General features: G+C 39.2%; 1 protein-coding gene across 1 annotated transcript in view; it reads left to right on the top strand.

Annotated features, from left to right (window-relative positions):
* Positions 1–13,116, top strand: part of LOC106523604 (poly [ADP-ribose] polymerase 14) — a gene marked incomplete at its 5' end in the record, with an annotated part of 19,539 nt that extends 6,423 nt beyond the window's left edge. The window contains 9 exon segments of the mRNA XM_014017089.1: positions 483–545; positions 2,520–2,705; positions 2,979–3,182; positions 3,429–3,538; positions 4,618–4,853; positions 4,948–5,219; positions 5,300–5,433; positions 7,319–7,493; positions 12,698–13,116. Coding sequence (XP_013872543.1) covers positions 483–545; positions 2,520–2,705; positions 2,979–3,182; positions 3,429–3,538; positions 4,618–4,853; positions 4,948–5,219; positions 5,300–5,433; positions 7,319–7,493; positions 12,698–12,978 — 1,661 coding nt within the window.
* Between the last annotated feature and the right edge of the window lie 6,085 nt (positions 13,117–19,201).

Below are 19,201 nucleotides of genomic sequence, written 5' to 3'. Positions count from 1 at the left end.
TTCAGATATAAACACTGACTAAAGAAGCAGGTCAGATAATAATTTAATCGGCTCTGATTAAACAACAACTTCTGATTTGATGCGCAAAATGTAGCATCCATGCTAGCTCTGTAAACAAACCAGCCAGCTGATGAGACGTCACGTCTCTTACTGCGCATGCGTGTCACATCAGTGCTGTGTAGCGTTCACACAGGGGTCTGATGCAGGTCACATTTAAAATGTAATGTGAATGTTCACACAAAAAAATCAGATTTTTTCAAAAAATCGGAACTGAGCATTAAGACCTGCAGTGTGAACGTAGCCTTTGTTAAAAAATCAGAGTAAAACTGATCAGAACTTTAGAATCATGTGGGCGGGGTTTGGGGGCGGAGTTATTTTAGTGACAAACATCTGGACTGAACACGTTTCTCAGATTTAAATAGTTATTTTCAATGTTCCTCTCTCAGTCTTCTGAATATTTTCTGTTTCTTCTCGTTTTTCAGGTGTCTCCAAGGCCATCTTAGATGGAGCCGGACAGTCGGTTCTGAATGAGTGCTCACAGATCGGTGTGTCTCTCTTCACCTGTCACAAATAAAAAACAACAAAACAAAGAAGTCATTAAGTGACTTTATCATTTGAAAACTAAAAAGTCATGCAGAATCTGAAGTTAATGTTGTCTGCTGCTGCAGTTCATTAATAATCCACCTTAAACCCCAGATCAGCTGATGATCCAGGGTCCTACAAAACATTTATTCATTGCAGAAAGACAGACATTAGATTACTTTAACGTTTCCAGTTAGGGGTTAAGTTTAGGTTGGAGTTAGGGCTGGTTAGGGGTGCCCTTCAGGAAGTGCACCATTGTGACCATTTGTTTCATGCCTGTTTGACAAAAGTGGCCTCAAACGAAATGTTGTCCCTTTAACATGCATTTAAAGAGTCTAACTGGGCCACATATTGTCTTCTTAGCAAACACTGACCGCACTCTACCTCTTTTTGGTTAGCTTGCAGTACAGCAATCTTCCACTAGGTGGTGGTGGCGCTCCATGATGGAATATGGGCTAATTGGCATGGAATTGAAGATAACCCTAAATATTTATATGGGTACATTAGCATGGAATTTGTCCCAAGACCACCGGACTACAATGGAGTGCAGGCTACAGTGACTGGGTCACCAGGACCACCGAACTACAATGGAGTGCATAGTACAGTGACCAGGTCACCAGGACTACCAAACTACAATGGAGTGTGTGCTACAGTGACTGGGTCACCAGGACTACCAAACTACAATGGAGTGTGTGCTACAGTGACTGGGTCACCAGGACTACCAAACTACAATGGAGTGTGTGCTACAGTGAATGGGTCACTAGGACCACCAAACTAAAATGGAGTCCATGCTACAGTGACTGGGTCACCAGGACCACCGAACTACAATGGAGTGCATGGTACAGTGACCAGGTCACCAGGACCAAGAAAGTTCAGTGGAAAGTGTGGCTTTTTACCTTGAATGGTGACCAGGACCATGAACACCCTGAATGGGTTATCAGGGCCACGGACACTTAAAATCTGTGGGGTTACTTTGTGTAGTCTGTGGGGTGGGGCTTATGCGAGAGTGCACAGGTTTGAGAGGTGTGCAAGGTGCCGTAATATCACACCCTCCATAGTGAACTGTCCTTGGAGGTCTTGAAGAGCCCCTCCCTCCCCCCTTGGTCCAGTCTTACCTGGGTATGGGTGTCTGCCCCTTGGCATGGTTATTTAAGGTTCCCCCCTCTCTTTGGTGGTCTGTGAAATTAGCATGTACTCCATAGTGTGCACTGTTCCGGTGGTCAGGGGATCCCTCTGGTCCAGTCTTACCTGGACAAAGGTGCCCATCCCCTGGCATGGGGGTCTCTGGCGTGCCCCCTGGAAGTCATGGGGTTGCACAGTCTGGTCTGGTCTTACCCAAGGATGGCTGTCTGTCTCTGGGCATGGGTTCTTGGGTCCCCCCCACCCCTCCGCTGGAGGTCTGTCACATTGGCTTGCACCTCATAGTAAAGTAGCGTGCACTCCATACTGAACTGTTCCTAGAGGTCGTGGGGTCCCTGGGCTTGTAGTTTTTGTTTTCCCCTGGTGGTCCTGGGTATTTGTGTGAATCTAAACCCTATTTGAATGTGTGCCTTTTTTCCCTGACTAGGACTTTGTTGCTTTGACGGATCAAAATGGCACACCTCACAATGGGCCGCATATGTTAATTTGACAATTAAAAGTCATGCTAATAATATTTCTCAACACTATACGGGTAAATTAGCATGGCTGCCTTTAGCGTGAAATGTGTACCATTCGACCCGTGCGCCACCTGGTGGCCGAACATGGTTTAGCAGAAAATCCCTGGCTGAGTTGCTGTGCTCCGTCCACAGACCTGCAGCATTTATGGTTTGATGAGAAAAAAAAAGTCAACATTTGAAAATTATCAGGGTTAGGGTTTAAGTTAGGGTTAGATCATAAATAAACTGATAACACCTTATGTATAAATTCCATTCACATCATGTGTGTGTCCTCTGCAGTGAAGTCTCCAGGTTACCAGCCTCGGGCCATGATCCTGACCTCAGGCGGGCTGCTTCCCTGCAGAAACATCGTCCACATCGTGGGTCAGAACGATCCTGTCAAGATTAAAGACATCGTTTATGGAGCGCTGAAGATCTGTGAGGAGAACCGCTTCAGATCTGTGGCCTTCCCCGCGCTGGGAACAGGTCTGTTCTGACAAAAAAATATTTTTTTATTTAAAAAACCTCTGAAGGAGATGAAATAACTGTTTGCTTTTTAACCTTTTGTTTTTTTTTTCATGTCATCCAGCTTTTAGATTGCTTTTGTTATATTTAGTCACCTTCACTGCTTTAAAATATAAGAAAAGTCCAAAAAACAGAAGAACACAACACAGAATAATCAGTCTGACTTGTCACCAAAAGAAAGTTCTGTTAGGACAGACCCTTCATCCTCGTTGTGTTGATGCTCATGTCTTTCAGGTCAGGGGGGGGTGAACCCAGCAGCTGTGGCTGACTCCATGGTGGAGGCGGTGGTGGAGTTTGTGAGGAAGAAACATGCAAAGCTTGTTCGAAGCGTGAAGATCCTGATCTTTCAGACGGCCATGCTGAACGAGTTCCACAGCAGCATGAAGAGGAGACAAGGAGAGGAGGTGGAGGAGAAAAGCATGTTTGGAAAGTTCAAAGGTATCTGAAGAGTTCTGCAAACTTCATGAAGCTGAAAACAAACAAAACCAGCAAAGTTTATTCAACTATTTCTGGACAAATTTCATAACTAATGAAATATTTTGGTTCTTAGATCTGTTAAAAAAAATCCAAAATATCTGAAGCTCACAAACCAGCTCTGTCAGTAAAATATCAGTGTCCAATCTGTCTGTCAGATTCACAGCCTTATCTCTGTCTTTATAAATTAGATTTATTTATTGCTTTCAGACTCACTCACTTCATTGTTTGGACGTGGATCGGAGCCAAACAGAAATCTGGTTCTGGAGAAGGAGGAGTTTGAGGCTGCCGTGTTCCAGCTGTGTTCTGACAACCAGCAGGTTTGTTCTTTTAATCTTTTTAAAGGGGACCTATTATGCAAAATTCACTTTTTAAAGTTTTTTTACTCAACTTTGGGTATGTACTTCTTAAAAAAACAGTCCTAGGACCAAAAAAAATGCACCCAGGGGTATATTTACTGTAAGTAAATGTATTCTTAATGTATATTAACGACAAGTTTTATACTTCCGTCATTTTGTGATGTCACAAGCCGTACGACAACCCACCAGAACCTGTGTTCAGCCCCTTACCTAGCAACCCCCGGGTGAGACTCCTCCTCCTCAGTATAAATAGCCGTCACCGTGTTGTTGTGTAATGTGTAGCTCATTTCACAACAAGCCTCCAATAGGGCAATGGGTAGAGTGTTGGACCAGAGACCGGCAAAGACACAATTTAATTATTTATTTTTGTTCATTATGAACACATTTTCTCATGTAGCTCTATTGTTTATCTTATTAAAGCCTTGTTAAAGCCTATTTGTTCTAGTTTCTGAGGTATTTTGACCGCTGCTGCTCCCTGCTCTGGTAACAGCATGCAGAGTGAGCGCAGAGCAGAGGAGGGAGAGGAAAAAAAAGAAGCTGGGACCACGACTCTGCCTCTGGGTCTCATATGGTTGTACAACGGAGCTTCTGCTATTATTAGCCATGCTAACGTAAACGCTGGCTTTGGAGGGCGGAGTTAATGTCAACAGATTTTTGGAGGGCGTTACCAACAGAGCTCATTAACATAAACAGCTCTTCTGAACAGAAGTCAGAGCAGCAGAACTAGAAAATGGGAAATTTTATTATCTGAGAATTATTTTGTGCATTAAATTGAATGAACATGGTCTGGATAGCCCACAGACATACCAGAAACATTTCTACGACCCATAATTGGTCTCCTTTAAGATATTTTCTGCTCCGAGCTGTGGTGTGTAAGAAGAACATGAAGAACATGTTCACCTTCGTCAGGAACAGAACCATGACCTCATGTTGGATCCTGTTCTTCCTGCAGAAACCAGCCCAGCTGTCTAAAATCTAAAGTTTAATTTGAAATAAAGTTTTATAACCTGCAACAAACCCGGTGATTTCTGTCCCTGCAGGCTGTGAGTTCAGCCAAGAAGAAGATCAATGATCTGATCCTAGCAGAACATGCCACCAGTACCATCAGTGATCAGTACATAAACCAGCTGACCCTGGCTGACGTGGACCAGCTCAGGGCCCTGCAGAGGGAGCTGACCGTCAGCATCCGCCTGGACCGGGGACAGGAAGACCAGGAGCCCAGGATCCACCTGGAGGGTCTGACCCGGGACGTGTTCAGGGCCGAGTCCACAGTCAGGTCTGGAACCATCAGGCTCCAGATCCTAACGTTTGATAAACAGGAACGTGTGTTTGTAGAACTAGATTTATAATTTTATGTTTGGTGGCTGCAGGGACATCATCAGGAAGGTGGAGAGGACGGAGAACTTCAGGAGGAGAGCTGTCCTCGTGAGCGAACATGTGGAGTGGCAGTACCAGCACCAGAACGGGTCCATGGTTCCGTTTGACATCAGCACCAACCTCCACCTGGAAGAAGCTTTGGAGAAACAACAAACCGTGACGATTGAAATCAACAAGAACAGGTACAGCGCTGACCCAAAGCTGAGAAGTGCTGTGTCAACGAGCAGCAGAAAGAAGGTGGAGCTACTGAGGAAAGACCTGAAAGGTGAGAAGATTTACACCTGGTCCGGTCCGCTTTCATTTTAACTTAAACAGTTTGAATCATTTCTCGTCTTGTTGCCTCAGATACTCTGCCTCCACACTGGGACCACATGAAGAACGACCTCGTGAAGCTGATTCCTCTGACTTCATCATCCCAAGAATACAAGAACGTGTTGGCAGAGCTGACAAATCACGGACTTTCTCTGAACATCATCCAGGTGGGCTTCGTTTAGACACGTCAGGACCCTCATGCATAAAGGACTGCACAGCTTTCCCATTAAACGTTGGCGTACGAACAAATGTAGAAAAGTGCGCCACACAAAAAAACTCAGATGTGTCCACAGTGTTCCTGATGTCACACCACTACCCATAATTCATAGCAGAAGCAGGTTCCATATTTCTGCTTGGCTGATGTTTACATTACGAGGACGAGGGCTGAAATGATTCCTCGAATAATTCCAGTAATTTGATTACAAAAAATCCTCGAGGCAAATTATCTGCTTCGTAGTAAATACATGTTATAATCAGCACACTTTCGTCCGCCCGGAATGTTATTTGTGTTACACCCAATGCTACTATGTTAGCACTTCCTCTAACAGTTATTGTCGACACGTCACACGTGTATGCTTGCTAAGTGCTATATTTAGCTTTAGAAGACGACAAAGAGTGCCGAAACAAAGCACCCAGAAAACAACAAATTATAAAAAGCATGGGAACATTTACAACTTAACAGAAAAGACGACAACGTGCAGTACGCTTCACATCCGCCATGTTTCTGCACCGGAACAAAAACACTGCTGCATGTACCGAACAGGTCCGGAGGTAACAACAGGTGTTTGTTTACGTTCCCTTTGGTTACCTAAATCTGTGATAATCTGTCAGATTACAGATGTACAAGGAGGAGGTTTATTTAAACTAACATTATTTGTGCTGACTAATCACTGTGACCTGGCAGGGTTTTATTAAACACTGTGTAAGTTGTGTGATTAAACACAACACTTACTGTAAGTTTGTCAGATAAAAATAAAAACACAACAACAGATCGACAGCTTGAGCTGAAACATGTTTATTTGTTGATTTGATTTTATCTTAGTTTAAATTAGATACTTGGAGTAAATATTTCAAGTTTTAAATTATTTATAGAAGATAGTTGTATTTTTTTTATTATTTGCTGCTGCCTTTTATGATTTTATCCTTCATTACTACAGTTATATTTGTTTATAGCTAAGCAGTCAAGACTAAATCTTTTATTGCCTAAACAGGAGCCCTGCACCAACCTAATAACTGTCTTAAAAATATGAATGAATTCTTTTGTTACAATTAACAAGTGAACTCTACAAAACTCAATGTGCAACACCCAAATGTTTATATTACCCATTTTACTTGTTAACTTTCTATTCCCCCCCAAAAAAGAAAAAAAACATTCAGTTTTTCAGTCCATAACAGTAAAGTTAAGCATTTAGATTTTTCAGTGATGTTAAAATGATTCAGTGACAGAGTGTTTTTAATTAATGCCTCCTCAAACCTTACATACATAAATACAAACAAATGGAGTTTAAAATGCGTTAATTAATACAACTGGTGTCATTTTACTTTGATTGCAGCAGGATCAGCAGGTGTAGATTACCCCTTCACATTATTAAATAATTGTAAAAACTCAAAGTAAAATAAAAATCTAACAGCGTGTTCAGACGCTCCTTACATCCAGAAACACAACAGAGTCATATTTCTGTGGATTCAGCTCAGATTCATGACTTTGTGAGTTAAAACTGTCGACTGAAAAACTTTGTGTGTCTGCTGCACATTCTCACTGCAGGTGAAAAGTGTGTATAAATATACACACACTTTCACGCAACGTTGGTTTTTATACATCCCAACGTGAGCGTAGAACCTGGTGCACACAACTTTTTATGTGTACGCACTGTTTATACATGAGGACCTGAAATCTAAATTTTAACTGGAAATGTTTCAACTAAAGGAGTAAAAAACAAACAGTTCTGTGATCTAAACCAAGTTTAAAGACGTTTGAGACATGTTGACCACTGTGGTTTCTGAATGAGTGAAATTTAATAAAAGTTGAATGAGCTGAAACTTGTTCTGCAGATGGAGCGGGTCCAGAACTCCACACTGTGGCTGAGCTACCAGCTCCTGAAGAACCAGATGGAGGTGAAGAACAAACACAAGAACAACGAGAAGCTGCTGTTTCACGGCACCGCTGCCACATCCACCGACCTGATCAACAGCAAGGGCTTCAACCGGAGCTACGCTGGACAGCACGGTACCTGCTGCACTTCCATCCTCAGGGAAAGGGTTCAACAGAGACCAGACTGATGTCATCAACTTCTCACTGATGTCCCACAGCTCAGTGCTGCAGTCTGACCTCAGAGGAGAACAGACTCTGCATCCAGCTGCTCATCTTTCTATGAATGTTTATCAAGCATCACTTAAGATCAGTTTTTATTCTACGTTTTTTCAGCATGTAACTCATTCCACAGTGTTTGTGTTGTTTACAACATTTCCTGAAGGAAAACGTTCAGCTCATCGATGCCACGGGTGCTGTGGCTTTTGTTTCAGAAGCTTATCCTTTTTCAGCTTTTTAAATGGGACCTATTGTGTAAAATTCACTTTTTAAAGGTCTTTTTTCCTCGACTTTGGATATGTACTTCTTAAAAAACAGTCCTAGGACCAGAAAAATGCACCCAGGGGCATATTTACTGTAAGTAAATGTATTTTTAATGTATATTAACGACAAGTTTTATACTTCCATCATTTTGTGATGTCACAAGCCGTACGACAACCCACCAGAACCTGCGTTCAGCCCCTTACCTAGCAACCCCCGGGTGAAGCTCCTCCTCCTCAGTATAAAAAGTCGTCACTGTGTTGTTGTGTAATGTGCAGCTCATTACACAACAAGCCTCCAACAGGGCAATGGGTAGAGTGTTGGACCAGAGAGTGGGAGACCAGGGTTTGAGACCAACATGGACACAATTTAATTATTTATTTATTTTCATTCGTTATGAACACATTTTCTCATGTAGCTCTATAGTTTATCTTATTAAAGCCTTGTTAACGCCTATTTGTTCTAGTTTCTGAGGTATTTTGACCACTGCTGCTCCCTGCTCTGGTAACAGCATGCAGAGTGAGGACAGAGCAGAGGAGGGAGAGAAAAAAAAGAAGCTGCGACCGACTCTGACTCTGGGTCTCACAGGGTCTCATATGATAGTTTTTCCTTCACTCTGCTCCCTTTTAATTCAGCGTAGGGTTTACTTTGGTTTTTAATGCTGTACACATTGTTTTGTTCTTATGAATGAAACAAATAAATAGACATCTCTTAATATATTTTGACAAGGCAAAATACCAATTTAAGATATCTCTAATTATATTCTGACTTGTATAAATAACATTAGATTTATCATTAGGTTGTATGGAGACTCCAGTTCAACATATCTTAAATGTATCTTTAGATATGAGATTCACTACATAAGATTTAATTAATGCAAATTTCAGAATTTTTCATGTTCTGTAAATTGTATTTAAAACGAAGCTGCTGCTGTTGATTCTTCTGTTTTTAGAAGCAGCCCTCCCAACACCAATACTGGAAACACTGGAAAGGTTTAAAAAAGTTTATTGAAGATGTTTTTGATGATATAATTGACTGACAACCATGTTAATATTTTGTAGTACAAAATAGAAGATGAGTCGTTTAAATTTATTTTTAAAAAAAAAACCCCCTAAGACCCCCCCGCAGACCAGTTTCCTAGAGGAAACACTTGATCTGTCTTTAAAACCCTTCAGTATATATTTAACTTTTAACCATTTGTTTTGTTTCTTTATACTTATTTCAGCTTTCTTCAGCTTCTTTTTTTCTAGTTTTTAGCTATTTATATTCTTCTGACAATTTCATCATTTTGAGCTACTTTGAATTTTTTATTCTTTTTCAAACCTTTTTGTGTTTTAAGTTACTTCTTAGTTGATTTCAGCTGATTTCAACTTTCTTCTACTTCACATTTTTCAATAATTTCAGCTTCTCACTGCTGAAAGCAGCAAACATGCTGTTTCTGCTTCGTGCAAATTTCAGCTTTTCAACTTCTTTTTAGCTGTTTTATGACAAATCACAACATTTTTGTACATCTTTTCTTTTTTTAGGCTAATGTGAGCTTTTTACTGTCCCACCGTCTGTTTGCTAAATCCAACTAGTTTCTGTTATTTTACCAACATTTCTGCTCTGTTCAGTTTTTCAGCACATTTGTTTCTATTTTTCTACTGATTTTTCACTTGTTTTTCTACTTTCAGCAAATGTCAGCTGTTGGAGTTGAACTCTGACAGTTTTGGTGTTAAACACAAGGTTCCCACGGGTCCTTGAAATCTTTGAAAGTTTGTGAATTTGAAAAAATTATTTCAAGGCCCTAGAAAGTTTGTGAAAACAGTCTAAAATTACACTTGTCCTTGAAAGTCCTTGAACGTTTTTTGGGGATTGAAGTTCTCTACTCACACGACTGATTAAAAAAATAAATTATGAAATAAAAAACAACAAAGTTAGATTTGTTGCGGTGGATAACTCAGGGTTACAGTAAACTGACGTCATTGTTTCTGACTGAACAACTTCTATGTTCAGTTTTTCATTGAATTTACATGATATCAAACCTGTTTATTGGTAACATTATGAGGCAGCAGTAGGTAATTGCTGTTGCGTGTGGTTCTTTAATTTGAGGAAATTGGTACTGGAAAGTCCTTGAAAGGTCCTTGAATCTGACGTTGACCAAGGTGTGGGAACCCTGTAAACATTTCTTCAGCAGGACTCTCTCATCATGATCCATCATGAGAGCTTCACCTCCTGTCCTGACTGAGAAACCTGACTTTAGACCTTGTCCTGAAGCTGTTCTCTTATTTCCTGTGACCTGACTGTAAAAACCCATAAACTCTGCTGACAGATCAGACCTTTGTCCCTGATAATAAAACCTGTTTTCCTCTGCTGATCAGAACACAGCTGAGGATTATATCCCACCAGGAAACTGAACCATTTGAACACTAACTCCACATTTCAACCCTTTTAATGTTGATCTGTGATTTATTGGTTCAGTGTCGGAGCTGAAATCAACACATTAAGCCGGGTACACACCAGACGTGTTTTGAGCAGCCAAAGCAGCCAGTTTACATGTAAAGTCTACGGTGGACACACATTTAGGAGCAGCACGGCGCGCAACGTGTGAAGTAGGTGCGGTGCATCCGGAGCAGCCGCTGCTCGAGTTAAAAAAAATTGAACTTTTGCAGCTTGACGCGCCGCAGCAACCAATCAGAGAGACTCATTTTTCCACGTGACAGTTTCCTGAATGTTGCCCACAAACAGACGGACAGGAGCTCTTTAGCTGAAATGGACCGTCTGCAGTTGGTGTTCTGGCTGGAGATATCATGGCTCAGTGGTTTGTTAAACTGGGCTCAGGACAAAAAATAGTTTGTCAGCTCGCAGCTCCTGGAGTGATGAATATCACTGAACAAACTGCCTCTAAATCAGGGCTTCTTAACCTTTTTGACCTCAGGACCCAGTTTATTGAACATAAAGTGACACGAGGTCCAGTCAGACATTACCAATGTATGGATCAAAATGATAATTATTCTATATCTTGGTTTAATTTTTATTGTATTTACATCATAACTAAATTAAATACACTTACATTTTAAAAGTAAAACTCCTGTCAAACAATCACAAGACATGATTATAACAAACATTTTTATATTGTAACCTGCCCATAACAATTATTTGAACAAATACAAAGGTCAGTCAACAGACCACTCAGGCTTATCAACACAAAAATATATATATTTTAATATAAATAACAAAAAAAAATTTTCAATAAATAAAACTGTGGGCACAAGATAATTAAATTAAAAATGTTTAAATGTTTCAAATACAAAAAAACTGTAAAACTAAATTTGATAAAGTACTGTTGCATGGTAGAACCAGAAGCTGCTCTTCATATTAGTGAAAAACAAGAGTAACAGCTTTTTGACAAGTTTAAAGTTTCTTTAAAATACATTAAAAATATTTAAAAATAAACAAAAATAATTTGATAAAGTGCAAATTAAAATATAGTTGTATCTGCAACTGTATTTGATAATGTTTTGAACTTTTAAAATATTGCATGGTAAAAACAGAAGCTGCTCTTCATATTAGTGACAAACTTTGGTGTTTTTTGATGAGTTACTTTCATTTTTGCTTCTACTTTTCATTTAAAATAAGTTTCCATTCTCAGCAGGTTTCTAAGGTTCTTCTTCTACATATTAAAAAAGTTGTTAAACATCTGAGTGGTGCACTACTGCTACTAGTGGTGAGAAAGTGTATTGCACCTTATTTAAAATCAATGTGGTCCCACGGCCCTCTGTGGCCCAAAGTTAAAAACTGTTATTCTTTTTGAGGCCCTCAAGGTGGCGCTGGCCGCTGCCCATAGGTTAAGAATCTCTGCTTTAAATCATACGGTGAATTAATTATCTGCTGTGCAAAGCAAAGCCGTTTTCTTTATTTTGTCTTTATTTCACCTGTCTTTAAAGACAGACTGGAAAAAAACCAAGACGCTCCTCCCTCTTCAGACACATCTACTCTGCTGCTGCGTTCACACCAAACTCGTTTTAGTGCGTCCAGCTTGAGGTGTTGGGAGCATTTTTGCTGCTCAAAACCACCCACTTCGGATGTTATCATCCATGAAATGGACGTTATTCGGTGTTATCAGTCCCATAGAATGGCTTCCGATTGTCAGCTGGTTAGTATGAGGCAGATAAAGCCACTATCTGGTTAATATGAGGCATAAAAAATCTGGTTAATATGAGTCTTAAAGCCACCAAGGTTAACCGTAGAGCAAATGACATGGTTAGCACTAACCTCCGACAAATGTGCAATTGTGGCCTTCCAATAGAGCAATGGGTAGAGTGTCAGACCAAAGACTGGGAGACCAGGGTTTGAGTCTGACACGGACACCAAAAATTTATTACAATATGTTTTGGTTATTTACACATTCATTGTCATTGATATATTAACCCACTAGGGGGCACTGTTGGGACAGTCTAAAGGCTAGAAGGCACAGTAGGGACCCTCTGAAGCCATTGTATGGGACTGATAACACATGATAACGTCCATTTCATGGATTGATAACATCAGAATCCCCTGTTCAAAACGCGTTTGGTGGGAACCAGCTTAAATGTTTTTTTGAGCTTGTGGATGTTATAGCTGCAGCAGACCACTAGATGTCACTGCTTGGCTCTGTCTGAGGCTTTTAAGCTTTATTTTAAGCCAGTCTCATCCTGTGATGATGTCAGTGTTTATAAATCAGGGAATGTCAGTGTTATGTGTTCACTTCCAACATGTTCAGTGAAAACAGCACAGGGGGTCCAGAACAGATGTTTTATCTTTATTTACACTGAATCCAGCTGTAACCCTGTGACCTCACAGCAGAACTCACTTTGTGTTTCATCTCTTTATTGTTTCTGCAGGTGCGATGTACGGTAAAGGCTCCTACTTTGCTGTAAATCCCGCTTATTCAGCAGGAAACTATGCCCAACCTGACATCAACGGACACAAGCACATGTACCAGGTCCGGGTTCTGGTTGGAGACTACACCCAGGGAAGAGGTGGGATGATTGCCCCTCCTGCAAAATCTGCAAACGCTGCAGATCTGTATGACAGTGTGACGGATCAACCCAACAATCCAACCATGTTTGTTATCTTTAATGACATCCAGGCGTATCCAGAATACCTGATCACTTTCAAATGACTCTAACAAGCACCTCATTAACTCCTGCCTTACTTTACTTTAGATTAAACTAACTAAAATACTGAAATATTAAGATGTAATAATTTGCTGAATGTTGTAACAGGTGGAATTTAATAAATAATAAAATATGTGTTTAAATATTTTGTGCTTCATTGTCTCCTGCTGTATTTTCCTCTGAGTCACATAAAAGAACAAACATCCCACTAAGGTGTGTTTTTGTCAAGTCAAGTCAATTAAATTTTTTTTTTGCCGAGGGCCAGTTTGTTGTGCAGACAGCAGTGAAATAAGAAGAGAAAACAAAAAAGAAAAAAACACGTACAATGCACAAAAAAACTACATACATACTGTAATAATAAAGTAATATTAAAGTTATTAAATGCAGCCATGCATTGATACACATTCTCTAAACGGAATTCATCAGCTTATATTCCACAATTGAATGAAGAATTTAAAAACCAGCCAGAGATAAAGATTTGTCGTATTTAAAAATTAAAAACTTTATCAGGTTTATTTGTATAGCACATTTCAGCAACAAGGCAGTTCAAAATGTTTTACATCATAAAATCCCCAAAAATACAAAGTCAGAACACAGTTTACCATTGAATCATTACAGTTTGTCAGGTGTCATTGTTACACTTTAAATGTTGATTAATGTTTCATTTATAATGTTTCATAAACAACTCTAAACAGGTGGGTTTTCACTCTTGATTTAAAGGATCAGAGTTTCGGCTGCTTTACAGTTTTCTCGGAATTTGTTCCAGATTTGCAATGCATAGAAGCTGAGTGCTGCTTCTCGGTATGATTCACCATCAGATACAAGGCAGTTAAAGACATCCCTATTGCAGACACTGTCTAGAAAACCTTTACCTGACTGTGATAACTCTCAGTGAAGGAATGGATGTGCATGTACATGCAGTCTTCAGCAGTTTGCCAGTTACTGACAGGAAATAGCAGGAGATTAAGATGGAAACTGAAAACGATCTGCAACTTCAACTATTGGTGCAGACACTCAAAGAGTGTTGGCCAGAGGAGAGGAGGAGATGTCCTTCAGACATCATGGACTTCTGGAATAATCGTGACGAACTGACAGTGATGCAGCATGACATCATCTTCAAAGGTGAGAAAATAATCATTCCACTCTCACTGTGTCCTGAAATGTCTCGCATTCACAGTGCACAGAAAAATGCAAACAAAGAGCTCGTGACATGCTGTTTTGGCCTGGCTTGAGTAAACAGGTAGAGGAGCTGATAAGCAAATGTTCCATTTGCCTTGAACATAGACCCTCTCAAACCAAAGAACCGATGATCAGCCATCAGATCCCAGATAGACCTTGGCAGATCATTGACACTGACCTGTTTGTCTGGAACAATAATAACTATCTTATCATTGTGGACTATTACAGCAGGTATTTTGAGGTTGAGAAGTTAAACAGCACCACGTCTGCTACAGTGATTGATAAGTTAAAGGTTGGTTTTGCTAGACATGGCATACCAGCTACTCTGATATCTGACAATGGACTACAATACAGGTGTAAGGAGTTTGAAGTTTTTTCTAACACTTGGGACTTTTGTCACATCACTACAAGCCTTTACCATCCTCAAAGTAATGGACTTGCTGAAAAAACGGCGCAGATTGCCAATTCATTATTGGAAAAGGCCAAAGCTAAAAGTAACGATGTGTATCTGAGTCTTTTAGAGTACTGGAATACACCTGTCGACAACTTCAGGTCTCCAGCGCAGCTACTGATGAGTCGCCATCTGCGATCCATCTTACCAAGCACTCCTCAGCAGCTCCAGCCGAGAGTCGTTCATCCAGAGGATGTAAAAGGAAAGAGGATTTGTCAGCAGCAGCAGCAGGAACGATACTATGACAGGTCAGTGAAACCAACGACTTAGCTACAGGAAGGACAGCACATCAGGTTTCAGGAGCATGGACTTTGGAAACCTGCTGTTGTGATCCAGCCAGCAGACGCCCCCAGATCTTATCACATTTGCACTCCTGATGGACAGGAGTACAGGAGAAATAGGCGCCATTTGTTGGATACAAAAGAGAACCACTAGTTTCCTGCTATCTGTCGCCACCAGAAGTTGATGAGCAGCACACACCAGGCAGTGAAGCACCTCAGATCACACAGGAGCTCAGTAAACCTGTTCCAGCTGGTGTTCCTTATCAGACACGTTCTGGACGAGAGGTTAAACCTAGAAAAGTTCTGGACTTGTGAAGTGTGTAAAAGGTGTAGGCAGATAGCTGCCAGAAGAAGGAAAAGAAAAAAAAAGAATAAATTTTGTATTGTACTACAAGTATTGTTTCGTAGTTTATATTGTATGGTTTATTTTGAAGATGTACTTTGTATCTGTTAAGAATATTAAAACTTTGTTATTAATTGTAATTTTAAAAGGATGGGGATGTTGTATGTAGGGTGTTACTTAGTAACCCCTTTGCCACATCCTAACAAGGAGCATTCCTATTGGTTGTTGTTGGTATAAATACCAGATGTATATTGTACTTCCTGTATGACACTTTTGATTTTAGCTTTGCTACATAGTCAAGCTAATGATAAAATAAATGCCAATCTACTGCATCAGCGATCTCCAACTTCTTTGATTGCCTCCTATAGGCGTAACTTTAGGTCTAACATTGGGCAAGTTATGCTCTCTGTCCATTTATTTATTGAATAGATTACTTTTGTAAAATGATTCAGGATATTTTAGGGTTAAATATATTGTAATGCTTTTACTGTGATTTACTTAACTTTCCTGTTTTCTCTGTATTTATTCTGCTCCTTTTCTGTTCCACCAGTTCAACAAGTAAGAAAAAATCTTACTATTTTTCTGCATTTTTTTCTAGCAGTAACACACATCTTACATTTTTAAGATTTACTATATAACATACCTTAATTTCACAAATTTCAAAGAGTGTGTATTTACATGGTTCACTACAGTTTAACTAGGAAAAATTACAACAGATGATTCAACAAATACAGCCATAMTATGACAAGAGCAGACTAAAACCCTGCATGTCATCTTCAGCAATTAWRCTTAAATGTTCATTGTGTAAACTGAAATCATATTAAAGTTACCTAAAACAACAAGAGAGTTACAGCTGTGTATTTAACCAGTTCATTTCAGCTGTGTTAAAGCACTTGCAAGACTACGGCAGTTTCAAATTATTATGGTTTTACTAATGGTAATCACTAACAAAAATGACTTGGATAAAACAGCTGACACGTAAAATGCAGCAGCAGCAGTCTTTGCATTTTCAGCACCACAAATGTGTGAACAGCAGCAATGGGAGATTGAGTAGTTCAGTTCTTTTCAATGAGGAAATTATTTCATATTATAAATAATTGTAGCTAAGAGTTCCCTCCCCAAACAAACTAAATCATAAAGTAGAGGCACCACTTGGACTGTTTTTAGGATCTTGAAACATTCAGGGGTTTAGTCCAAGCTTAAATAGCTGAATTTTCCATAGACAGCTCCCCAGTTTACAAGTAACTTGAAATCATTCTAATATAAGACTTGTACTATAGTTCTCTATCTTGTCTGGGTTTTGATTGAATGTAAATTGTTGTGAATCAAATAATTTTTTTCCCAATAATTAAATGTGACTTAATTTTTTTAGTAGTTTAAGTGAAGGATAATGAATAACAGCTTACAATTGGAATTAAAAAAATCTGAATTTTAGCTCACCAAATCTGACAAAAATGTTCTTAAACTCAAACAAACTTTGTTCATGATGTGTCCAAAATATGAGACTATATTCTCATTTCTAAATAATTACTTTAAAATTCACACTGAACAGTATGTGTTCACAGCTCCATGGTTGTAATTTAATTTTTTTAAAAAGGTAAATAATGCAAATTGATTTTCTTAAATTTTATTCTAAAGATAAGGTCCTAAAAATCATGTTATTTTTATTAATTATGTTGAGTGTTGCATTTGATTGATTCTCTATGTTCAGTTTTACTGCTCTGTTTGCAGCCCATTCTACTTTTAAAGAAATAATTTTCATTTGGCCTTCAAAATATTACAATCATTTTATAACAGTGTTGTTCTCCACTGTGCATGTGAATATCTGGGACTCTCAGCTTCAGTCCTGTTTTCAGTACTAATATTACAGTTATTAATAACTAAATATATAAAAGTTTGTAAAGTAACTTGAGTAAACCTATATTCTTGTTTAATGAGTTTAGTTTATATAATGTTACACATTATTATGTAAATTTTCAGACAAATAGAACAGTTCAATAAATAATGGTACACCCTGTGATTAATTGCTATGATTTATTGATTGTTAATTTTGCACCTTTAAAAAACCCACAGGTTTATGTTTGGGATCGGCACAGATTATATAAAAAAGAAGAAGCTTTTTTATTTACTACGTCTGGCACCAGTAGATATTTTCCAGATTAACTGAGCAAAACCTTTTTCTGTCTACATGTAGAACTGGACTCATGGCAGCTGCAGTGAGAGGAATGTGGTGATCTGAATGAACTTTTAATGCATTTAATTTTTTTTAAGATTAAATGCTTTGATTTTTGACTGAACTAAAGAACCAACCATTTTTAATTATGATGTAAATCCATCTAGAGAGGATTCTTGTTGTCCATCACAGCCAGGGGTTTCAACTGTAACTCAGGTAAAGGTCCCTGTCCATCTGCTCTTCGTGCCTTGCTCAGTTTTAGCGCTAACTTCAGGCAGAGTTTTGCCGCTTAGCTTCCACCATCAATGCGCACACGAGCATCAGGTTCCTGTTGACTCTGCAGCTACTTTTATGAACCCGTGACAAATTGAAAATCAGCCTTTGCCTGTGCTTCTTTTGCACGGCTGCAGTGCCACGTGTGCACAAATATCTATGTTTATCTTATTTTTCTTTTGACTCGGTCAGTTTAGGTGAAGAGTAGTAGTAACGGAACTAGCCAAAACACCGACACCACTGTGTCTGCTACATAGCAGAATAGAGTAAACAAATCATCAATTTACCTTATTTTGATGTTTTCTCTTTTTACAACAGGGTGTAGTTGACCAACAATAAAAAACTGTTGGTTGTCCACTTTTGGGCACTCTTCTCATTTACTTTGAACTACATCCACACTCACATCAGCAACTGCTTCCTCAACAATCGGTGCACTTACAGCAGCGGCCGGGCCACTTGTACAGAAAGCAGGTGGGTGATACCAAGTTTTTTGCAAGGGAGGGGGTCGGGGGTTGCATTGAAACATGCAGCAATTTTACAAAAAAATGTAAATGAATAAAGAAAATCACTTATTGATGTCATATATGTATACTTAAATGATGCAATTTTATTGGGGGGTTATATTGACTGGATCAAATTATTGGTGGGGGGGGGGTTATAACCCCCCTAACCCCCATGTAAATTACGCGGGTACAACACAGGAAACATTACAAGTCCCAAGCTTCAGCTTTGTGCTTATGTATTTATATTTGTATACATTTTTTATATTTTTTGTATTTATATTTAGTTTTTGAAAAGCTAAGAGTTACAAATGTAATAGAAAACAAACTTAAAATACATACTTCCTCTGAATAAAGACATCTACAGTATATGTGTGTGTATGTGTGCGTGTTCTCGTTTTTCTTATACGTGGGGACTTTGACCTGACTCTGTGCATACACAATGGGGACCTGTTTTCCCATGGGGACCTCAAATTAGGTCCCCACGGGCACAGCCCCATTTTGCAGCATTAAAATAGTGTAGTCATGCCCCATGCAGTTTTCCAAGAAGTCCCCATGAACTTCATTTCAAGAAAAAATGTGTGTAAGTGTGTAACCATGCGCTCCTAGTGGTCACACAGAGTATAGCAGTCCCCATTAAGGCTTGCTGTTCTTGAAATGTGCGTCACTGCCTGCTCATTCTCTAGTGACGTGTAATGGTCAGAAAAGGTATTGCAATTGAATGGTTAATTCAATCTTTAACTTTTAAAATCTAAAATTTTAAGTATATTTATTGCAGTCTAGGATTAATAGAGKATTTAATCAGTGTGAATGCCTTACAAATAACCAGTTATTACTGACAGTTCCTCGAACTCGACTTAAGAGGAAAGGAGATCGAGCTTTTTCTGTTGCTGCTCCTGTTTTATGGAATAATTTACCTTTCCAGATTAGATCTGCCCACAGCCTGTATCATTTTAAATCGCTTCTTAAAACTCATTTTTATTCTTTGGCATTTAATTGATGTATTGTCATTTGTGTTGTTCTTGTAC

Source organism: Austrofundulus limnaeus, unplaced genomic scaffold (assembly GCF_001266775.1).
Source record: "Austrofundulus limnaeus strain Quisiro unplaced genomic scaffold, Austrofundulus_limnaeus-1.0 Scaffold161, whole genome shotgun sequence".
In the NCBI taxonomy this organism is placed as follows: Eukaryota; Metazoa; Chordata; class Actinopteri; order Cyprinodontiformes; family Rivulidae; genus Austrofundulus; species Austrofundulus limnaeus.
The sequence above is the reverse complement of the archived record's forward strand: the minus strand, read 5'-3'. Positions and strand labels throughout refer to the sequence as shown.